Genomic DNA, 10,532 nt, shown 5'->3' with positions numbered 1-10,532 from the left:
TTCTGTTTGGGGCCCCTTGGGTTTAGGTCACTGTAAGAAAAAACAGTTAAAACAGAATATCTTTAGTTTTAGTGGACATATTTTGTTATATAGGAATTGTTTATGGAGACCATTCATGTGTTTGCTTTTGTATTCCCTTGGGTCATTCAAGGCTAATGTATCTAAAAATAGAAAAAGGTTGTAACTTAAATCTTTACTTTGGGTTGACATTTTGTGACCAAACTTGGTATATTGGAATAGTTTATAGAGACCTTTCATCCAATTGCGTTTGGAGTCCATAGGATCAAGGTTACTGTTTCTAAAAATACAAAACAAATGAAACTGAACATCTTTGGTGAGTGTTGACACGTTGTGACCAATCTTGGTATTAGGAAGCGTGTATGGACACCTTTCATTTGACTGCATTCTGGGTCCCTATTGTCAAGGACAAGGTCACTGTAACTAAAACCAAAAGATGAACAACCAGTTGAACCAGAATATCTTTAGTTTTGGTTGACATATTGTGACTGGACCTGGTATTTAGGAAAACAAATACTGAGATTTTCCCCTTTGATCAAGTTCACTGTTACTTAACATATTTGGAATTGTGTTTGGGGGCGCTAGGGTCAAGGTCAAGGTCACAGCTAATTAAAATAGAAAACAAAAACATTAAAACTGAATATGTTTCGTATAGATTGACATGATGTGACCAAACTTGGCATGTAGGAAGAGATTATGGAGACTTTTCATGGGATTGCATGTTAAGTCCATAGGGTCAGGTCACTGCTACTTAAAAAAATAAAAACGGTTGAAACTAAATATATTTTGTTTTGGTTTACATATTATGACTAAACTTGGTATAGAGAAATAGTTTATGAGGAACTTTCAAAAATTGCGTTTGGGGTCCCTTGTGTCAAGGTCAAAGACACTGTTTCTAAAATAGAAATAAAAAGCGGTGGAAAGTAAATATCTATAGTGTGTGTTGATAAATTGTGACCAAATTATATAGGAAGAGTTTATAAAGACATTCTATGGGATTGCGTTTGGGGTCCCAATGGTCAAGGTCAATGTCACTGCTAAATGTACTTAAAACAGAAAAGCAGTTGAAACTGAATCTCTTTCGGGACAGTTAATTTATTGCAACTAAACCTCTTAACTGTTTGTAAAAAAAAGAAACATATTTTATATTGAGTCAAACTTGTATTTTACTGTTGCCCCTTGTTATACAGCATAAAGTATGCTTACAATAGTGCTTGAAGTTGTAGTTGTCAACATACCAAGCTGTCTAAAACCCTTAATTTATGCCCCCAGCCCGAACTCGCACACTATTCAATGACGTCACAGGATGTTGTAGACTTTCTTGTATGTACATGTAACATAAAAAGAGTTAGTAATATTTAACATTTAATCTGATTGGGACTGAAATATATAACAAAATAATGTTCATGATTTTATTTATCAGTATTTATTATATTATGGTACCAAGCATCGTATAAACTCAAAATTTCTTTTTGCAAAATATGTTGATATACAAATACCAATACATAATAATTTAGATAAAGAGAAGTCGTACCAATACGAACTCGTACCACTAGGAAGTCGTACCAATACGAACTCGAACCACTAGGAAGTCGTACCAATACGAACTTGTACCATTAGGAAGTCGTACCAATACGAACTCGTACCACTTGGAAATCGTACCAATACGACCTCGTATCACGTGGAAGTCGTACCAATAAGAACTCGTACCACTTTTGTTCGTACCATTATGAACTCGTACCACAAGGAAAGTCGTGCCAATACTAACTCGTATCACTAGGAATTCGTATCAGATACGGAAATGTCGTTCCATACTTGCGGTATTTATATAGCAATACGTCTTAATGATATATCCTTTGAAACAACATTCAATGATAATACTTAATATTTATATCATTATACATGATGGAAAACTGAATGATGTTGATCAGAAATTGATATAATTTTGTTGACAACATATTTTGTTTTAGAATGATGTCAAGTTTACTAACAATGCCTTTATTCACTCGCCAATAGCCATTCTTGTTATTCACAGCTTAACTGTATACAGGACACTCTGCTATATACTATAAATGTATATATGGGGCGACTTTGACATGTGACGAGTTTGTATAGGTACGACTTCTCCTTTTGCCATAATTTACAGGGCGTTTTTGTTGATAATAAACTAGTTTTGGTTTTATATTCGTTTCACTTACTGTGTATTTGTTGTGACAGTTTTAATAAAACGAAAACTCTAGTTTTATTTTTCGTCGGTTTGTTCCATCCGAAAAAATCTAGCTCACTTTGAAAAATAAAACATGGCGGACATGTGTTGAAACACCATTTAGTTTAGACAGGCAAACGACCATCTGCTGTTTCATTGTTTTGAAGAAATTTAGGAATAGTGGCTACATACAGAAGCTCCATCATGTTGTTGAAGCTGTACACAAAACCACACATTGGTTTCTTCAATCAAAACTTTTTTGTAAACCGTCGAAACCATTGAAACCGAAACTGAAACAAGTTTGGTACCAACAAAAACACCCTAATTGAATAAACCCAGAGTTGAACTCAGTTCTGCTGTCATAGCTGAGCTAAGATTTCGAAATATATTATTACAGTATTTAACTTTCAATTTGTTTATCATGTAGGTGTTTTAAATTACTTATAAGGTGAAAGTAATGAGTTGATAATTAGAAAATAAATCAGTAGTAAACAAATCTGACCTAGCTGGCCCCAATTCCTCAATAATCTCAAACCCTTTACAAAAGAATCGAGCTAAGCACACGTTTTGTTTGTGGTATAAATCTGAAAGGAAAAACACGAAAAATAAAAAGAAATTCTTAATAAACTAGTTTTGTTTCGTAAAATCAATTTAAATGTCTTGGCTATTTAAAATCACATAATTAAGTGTTATTATTTTTTTTTTAGAGAAATTGGGACCAGATAAACACAAATTAAGAAGAAAGAAAAAACACAAAATGTTAAATTCACCTACAATTATGTTGCTTTAAAACTTCTTATACATAAACAATGTAATTTGGCAACAATGTTGCAACAACATGATTAACTGCATCATTGTTAACTTATTTTTAAATGTGAACTATTTGATGGTGTATTAATACAGTCAAATAAAAGGAGTACAGTTCTAACAGTTTTCTCAAATGTTGTGACGAACACTGCAGATCATAACTTTCAGATTAGTAAAGATTTGAAAGTTTACAATAAACACGTTAACAACGTTGTTAACTTTAACAAAATTCTGAACAATAAGCATATTATCGATTGATTGATTGATTGATTGTTTTATAAGGCATCCAACTTTCACAAAACCAATATGGTTTGTAAACATTGGTTTAAGGGATGCCATTCAATAAAGTTAACATATAATAATATAAATATGTATTAATTAAACAATATATGTTATTTTCTTTTCCTTCACATTAATTTCCTCCTGGATAACCGTTTTCTCCTTTCATATGCCATGACAAAACACTTAAACCATGAACTATCATGAACAAGTGTCATGAGACGAAAGCGAAATAAATGTAGCAATGTATGCAACTAAACGAAGTGTGTAATGCAACAGGACAATATGTATGCTACAGAAGATATGTATGCAACATATCTAGGTGTGTATGCAACAATACAATATGTATGCAACAGAACATGGTCTGTATGCAACAGACCGAAGTGTTTATACAACAGGACAACATGTATGCAGCAGAAGATATGTATGCAACACATGTAAGTGTGTATGCAACAAAACAATTTGTATGCAACAGGACAAGGTATGTATGCAACAGAACAAAGTGTGTATACAACAGGACAACATGTATGCAGCAGAAGATATGTATGCAACACATGTAAGTGTGTATGCAACAAAACAATTTGTATGCAACAAGACAAGGTATGTATGTAACAGAACAAAGTGTGTATACAACAGAACAACATGTATGCAACAAAATAATATGTATGCAACATAACAATATGTATTCAACGGAACAATATGTATGCCACAGAACAAAGTATGTATGCAACGGAACAATACGTATGCAACAGAACAAAGTGTGTATGCAAAACAAGAATATGCATGAAATAGAACAATATGTATTCAACAGAACAATACGTATGCAACAGAAAAAAGAATGTATACAACAGAACAAAGCGTGTATGCAACAAAACAGTATGTATGCAACAGAACAAAGCATGTATGCAACTGAACTGAGTATGTATGCAAGTGATAATGTGTGTATGCTACGAAACGAAATATGTATGCAAAAGAACGAAAAAATGGATGCAACGGAAAAAATGAGTATGCTACGTAAAGAAACAGGTATGCAAGGGAACAAGGAAATGTATGCAACGAAAAATTGTTCTGAGTAAAACTCTTTGAATAACATTGTTACTGTTGGCACATGGCCATATTATATCTCCTATATCCTTGGCATGTTTACTTCAACAAGTTTAACATGTTCAACAGTTTATACATACAACGTTGGATAAGTTTTTTCTTTCTAGTATGTTAAATGTTGACTACACTGATGATATCACGAAAAGTTGTGCGTTGTTTCAATTAATCGATTTTAGTCGTAGGGTGTAATTATCTTAGTGTCATAGTTTCATTGTATTGCTTCACAAATACCATTTGAGTGAACTAAACTTTAGCCATCATTGAAAATGAACACGAAAATGAGGAAATTAAAACACACACGATGTATTGCCATTTGTGATGTTTATACATAGCTAAGGTATTTAAAGTAAGGAATGAAATCCCCCGAATGATCCATCCAAAATGTTGTAGTAATGCTTAACCTAGTGCTAATGCTAACCAAGCTTCATGGTTTACAATTTGACTGGATATAACAACGTGGTCTGCTTTAAATCTAAATAATTGTTGAAAACTATCTGTGTGATAGAATGATAGCAATGATGTTTGAAACTGTCCGTAAGAGCCAGTATGCCAATCTTAAACAATAGTCGGTGACTGTGACTGCGCGATAGAGCCAATATGTTAAAAGCTGTCCACAAGAGACAACTGGTTTAGAGCCAATATGTTAAAACTTAAAAGCTGTCCGCGAGACCCAAATGACTGAAACTTTCATTGCGAGCCAATGAATTAAAACTGAAAAGATGACCGTGAGACCCAAATCACTGAAACCCTTTCCGTGAGAGCCAATATGTTGGCACTTAAAAGCTGTTCGCGAGAGCCAAATGGTTGAAAAACTTCCCATGAGAGCCAAATACGTTTAAACTTCAAAGCTGTTCGTGAGATATGTATAAAAACTTTCTGTATGTTTAAAACTGTCCAAGAGATCTGGTTTTTAAAAATCTGTTTGTCACAGCCACTAGGATTAAACAAATTGTTTGAAACCCGTCTATGATTAAGCAATGATAGGCTTAGTCAGACAATGATTCCATTGTGGGATGTATGCCTCCACTGAGTCGCGAAGTTGTCATGATCTGATATCCGCACAAGATATTGTGCATCGTCGATTTATAGGCTGGAATCATGCCCGACCATTTCCCATCACATGCATGGTAAGACCGTTGTATTTGTGAATTTGAATTAATTTAATCAATTCATTCAGATAAATAAGTAATAGCCTACACGCAATTAACTTTGTCTTAAACTTTAAGGTGCCAAGTTAATGACTTATACATATGTTAGTTTGGCTTATCGCATATAAAGATGACATGGCTTTGAACAAAATCCTATGATTTTTTTCTTCCATGGTATTAAAACAATATTAAAACAATATATTATAATTGTTCCCACTACCGTTGTTGTTTTATGGTCCATAATGTCCATGGAATCGATTTGAATGCATGAGAAGTGTATTTTCATTCACTTTTTCAATATGTTTCGAAGGTCCCAGAATCAAAAGAATTCTGTTCCTCATAACATCCACGCTTTCTGTACACATGCGTCGAATTTCCCTGCGTCACACAGGTGTTTCCGGTTTTGTAAAATACGTCATCAGTGACGTCATCAAGCGATCCGTACATGTCGGTGTCGGAGACGGAACACTCGGAGCCGCTCAGGTCACGTGAGGATGCGAGGGATGCGGACCGGAAGTCGCGCTGGCTCTTGAGATCCTCGATAGCCTCGTTTAGGGTGAGCAGCTGCCTCATCAGGCCCAGGTCAACTTCCATCAGGCTCGACTGAAAAAAAGGAGAACAGGTCTTTTATGTCTTTATTTTAAGAAAAACTGTTAATGTCCGACTTATTATCTCATGTCCTGCGTACTACTATTGTGTTGTTGTTGTTTTTTCACTACAAAACTTCTTCTAGGGTTCTTGATAAAATTGCTCAAAGCGAAAGAGTCTTGGTGAATACGATCGTATTCACAAGCACAATAACACTTGTTTTGTGAGTTTTAAACAGTCGTTCTGTTTTTTAAAATTGAATTTGGCATTCGTAACAACTCGGCCATCTCCGGCAAACTTCGGTGACAGGTGAGGTCAAATCTGTTGGATAGTGGCCGATGTGTTCCGATTGAAATTGTAGTTTATAGGGACTAGACACCAGATGGTCCATAAATCAAAACAAGCTTAGAATTGTCAATATGAGCTAGTCTGATGCCGATAGAACATTATTTTACATGATTTAAATGATATTTGGTCGCTGTCCTTTTTTTACTTTGAACATGTTATGAAATCAGCTGAAGTTACAAGATTACTGCAGTTGTTATCTGAATCCCATCCCTGTCTCTACTAAAAAAAAACTAAAAATGGGTTCTACGCAAATCTTTCTGTCAAAACATTTTTCGACGGAGGGCCTCTTGACACCAACCAGCAGCGGCGGCATCAAAGCCCCTAGCCACCATAATAGATGTTTAATACGGGATTCTTCTTATTTCTAACAATAAAAATCAAAACTAATAAAAAAAATCCGTCCACGTACAATTATTTGGATTACAAAACCCCCACCCCGTCAACCGCACCTTCCGCCGAACTCTCATTACAAAGCTGGAAACAAACAGTTGGGAACTGTCCAATGTTTAAGATGGTATCCCCCTAAAATGTTATTTTAAATCGAAAAGGATGGGGTTGTGGGGTAATTTTCATTCAGATTATAATCTCAAATATTTCTTCCAATTCCAAACGTCATGAGGTGTAATGGTGATTAAAATTTGCTATCTACACGCTTCTTTTGTATTGACTTTCACACTCATTCCCACGGAATTCACAGTACAGATATGAACAAGATAAGACGGAAAAGCTTTTTTATATAAAAATCGAAATCTAAAGACAGTTTCGAACTTTGAGCTCCATTTTCAATAAACTTTAAAAGATACCGATAACAATGCCCAGGAATCAATTTTGAATGGAAATAAATTAACTTAAAGAACGGCTTTTCAGAAAAACGTCAGAGAAAGTATCAGTGATATTGAAACTCAGGCAACTTTGAACAATTTTGTTTATTTATTATGTTTGAACAATACAATGCTGTTTATCTCTCTAAAGGACCCATTAGCTGCCTACCTGGAAGAAAAAAGCGCCAGATCATTGATGTTTGTTCTGGGTTTTGTTTAAATAAGTGCGGAGGGATTTCACCGTTTTTCTGTTTGTTCAAAATGAATTTTCAGGCTTCTTTGGGAAATAAAAACCACAAAATATATTGAGTCACCGGTAATAAAACCCATGTCTGAAAATATTCGTCCTTATCTACGTTCTTAATAGTGTTTATTCATAATAGTATATATGCGTATAATTTTGAGTGATTTTGAAGTTGTCATTTATCGAAAAATGTGCATACAGTCGAACCCCGTTTGCTCGAATTCGCTTGTCAAGGACCGGGTTCTTTCATATATAGGTAGGTATTCTCGTTCGGGTCCAATTTTCAAAGACTCCAGGGATATCGGCGGTCCATGGGAGTTCGAGCCACTAGGTTTCGACTGTATAAATCATAACTTCCGTTCTAGTCCCTTTGTTCCAAAAACTTATTCAGTTATTAGTTTAATCCGAATTAAATTTTAACAAAACGACTGTGGTGAAATTTATGTTACTTTTATTCTAAGTTACTCTGGTTGCCACGATATTGGACGAGAGTGTGGTATTCGGAGTACCCGGGGGGGAACATGGGCGGACCCATGATTTGACGTTAAAGGGGGGTGTTACCTTTTGATTTGCGCCCCCTCCCTCAGAATAGAAATATATATTGTTTTAAGTCGTGGCAGGTGGGTTTGGGTTGCTCCCCCGAGAATTTTTTAATAATTTCTTGTCCGAAATGGTGCATTTTGGGCGTATTCTACTTAATTTTACCTCCTATTTTGAAATAAAAAGTAAACTTCAACCGATTTAAAGAGGGGCGCGCGCCGGCAGCCCCCCCTCTCTGAATCCGCAAGTGGGAAACACACTTGCCCGGCCTGTTGACCACAAACCAAACTCACTTATGACATTTAGGGTCAAACAATTCCCTGGATCGTCCATGTAGTGTTTGTTTGTATACGCGTGATATCATTTTTGAGCACTCTTCATAACATTTTCAGATATTTTATCTTAAAAATGCCAATTAAAATCAAATAGTCGAAGTATAAACGTTAATGGTTATTTTTTTTGTAACCAAATTGTGCATGAATTATATCATTCATTGAGAAACAAACTAAGTTAAACTTCGTGTTTTGTTCATGAATAACTGTCTTAGACATATTTTACTGTCATATGTATGGCCAAATTTAAGTACCTTAGTGTAAAACAACTGTCTTAGCGTGAAATGCCTTTCGCAGAACTACATGAAATAGGGGCGGTATTCATCAAATATCTTAAGTCATTTTCTAACTTATGAAGTGATGTATCTCACCGGTCGTAAGATGCATTGACTTGATTTAATTTAAAACACCTTTTTTTATTAAATACATTAAAAACTTATATGTTTGCCTAATAAGACTATAAACATTTTAAGAATTCGACTTAAATTAGCAAATGGCTTAAGATGTTTTATGAATACTAGTGTACCAACCATTTCCTTCCGAAGAGTGTCCATGGCAACATCCATACTGCTCTTCTGCGACTTCCCTTTTCCTGACGCCAGTCTCTCTTTTACGGCTGCCGCCTCGCGTTGCCGGTTGTGGTAATATTCCCGGCATGCATTTGATAGCTCAATCCCGTCCGTGTACTTATCCTCTGATGTCACTCGTTCGTTTATATTGTCCACAGCCGGCGGCAAGGATGCCATGTGATGTTCAACTAAACAGTCATTTGACGTCAAATTTGAACTGTCCATGACGACTGACGTCACACTTTCAGTTAATCTAAGATCTGACGTCACACGCGTCATCGTAAATTCGTCTGTTGACTTCGTCGGTATTTTTTTCGTAGAGGATAATCCCTCCGTGTCGTAGTTATCTATTTTCATTTCCATCACTGTCGTAGTAATTTCTTGTCTCATATTTGTAATGTGTCGACTACTATTAATCCGAGATAATTTTCCCGGACTCTGAATTTTATCCGAAAATTTCGGATGTCGTTTAGTGTTTAACTCGCGAGCGTTTTCTGTTAACTATGTTCTTGTTATCAGCGGTCTTGGTCATATTTATTCGGTAGCCTATGTCAATACATAAATGTTTGATTCTCCTCATAGGCCAAGTAAAGTCAATAATTTCTCAGGTACATATTATATTTATTTGGTAGGAGCGCGGGTCGTTTTTTCCATTTGTTTTTCCAAATTAAAAAAATGAAGCATTTTATGCATTTAAAATATGTGAAATTGTGTTGAACCAAACTCTCTGCGTGTTTTGCATTATTTAAATAAAAAAAATAAGCGATCTTTGGTGGAATTCAATTTTGGTCTGAATTGGATCTAAGAACGATGTAGCTAATCGGATCGCGCGATGTAAATAACGGACCTATGCAGGAAATGAAGTCACTGATGAATGGCCATAAGATTCACTCAAGTTGCATATTAAATACCACCTAGGGATTCTTTATACATTCACCTTTTTATATTAAATTCCGAATGTGATCGATCTCAAAATACTTTTTTAACCGATTTCTTTACAATATAATCATAATTTAGCTTAAAAGGAATCAAAAAAAAAAAAATTTGATTTTTGTTTTTAAAATATGATATTACCAAGCGGGTTATTGTTATTAAGTACGGAGTTGTCTGGGGAAAAAACACATTATGTTTGGCCTAAAACCTAATCAGTTGATCGATTAAAATAGGTATCAAATTTTAGGGAACGAGAGATCAGTAAATATTAAATTGAATTAACAGAATCAGAAGAACCAATCTATATAACTGAATGACAAATCGCGTGAGTGTTGTCTATTTGAAAACATGTTGAAGGTAATACGAACCTTATATGATCAACATGTTCTGAAATATACGAATTAGTTAATATGTAAGGGATTTTCAGATAAGACTTATTACTTATTAACCCATTCTTTGTTTTCCATATTTGTATTGAAACACATGATGTTTATTATTTTGGGGCGGATCCAGGGATTGATGTTAGAGGGAGGGTGGGGGGGGGGGCGTCACTCTAGGGCTTTACCTTTTGACTCGCACCCCTCACAAAGAACCG

General features: G+C 35.2%; 1 protein-coding gene across 1 annotated transcript; it reads right to left on the bottom strand.

Moving 5' to 3' along the window:
• Positions 1 to 1,370: 1,370 nt before the first annotated feature.
• LOC128241577 (uncharacterized) lies at positions 1,371 to 9,517 on the bottom strand. The gene is made up of 2 exons (XM_052958580.1): positions 8,966 to 9,517; positions 1,371 to 6,165 (listed from the first exon to the last, which is right to left on the bottom strand). The coding sequence occupies exons 1-2, from the start codon at positions 9,392 to 9,394 to the stop codon at positions 5,857 to 5,859; spliced, it is 738 nt and encodes a 245-aa protein (XP_052814540.1). The 5' UTR covers positions 9,395 to 9,517; the 3' UTR covers positions 1,371 to 5,856.
• Positions 9,518 to 10,532: the final 1,015 nt, after the last annotated feature.

Source organism: Mya arenaria, chromosome 7, assembly GCF_026914265.1.
Source record: "Mya arenaria isolate MELC-2E11 chromosome 7, ASM2691426v1".
Taxonomy (NCBI): domain Eukaryota; kingdom Metazoa; phylum Mollusca; class Bivalvia; order Myida; family Myidae; genus Mya; species Mya arenaria.
Note: the sequence above shows the minus strand (reverse complement) of the source record. Positions and strands in the feature narration are given on the sequence as shown.

Excerpts from the sequence above, each read along its gene's own strand:
- LOC128241577 (XM_052958580.1), bottom strand. The coding sequence starts at position 9,394 with ATGAGACAAGAAATTACTACGACAGTGATGGAAATGAAAATAGATAAC. Across the intron at positions 6,166-8,965 it reads ACACTCTTCGGAAGGAAATG|TCGAGCCTGATGGAAGTTGA; the intron begins GTTGGTACACTA and ends CCTTTTTTTCAG.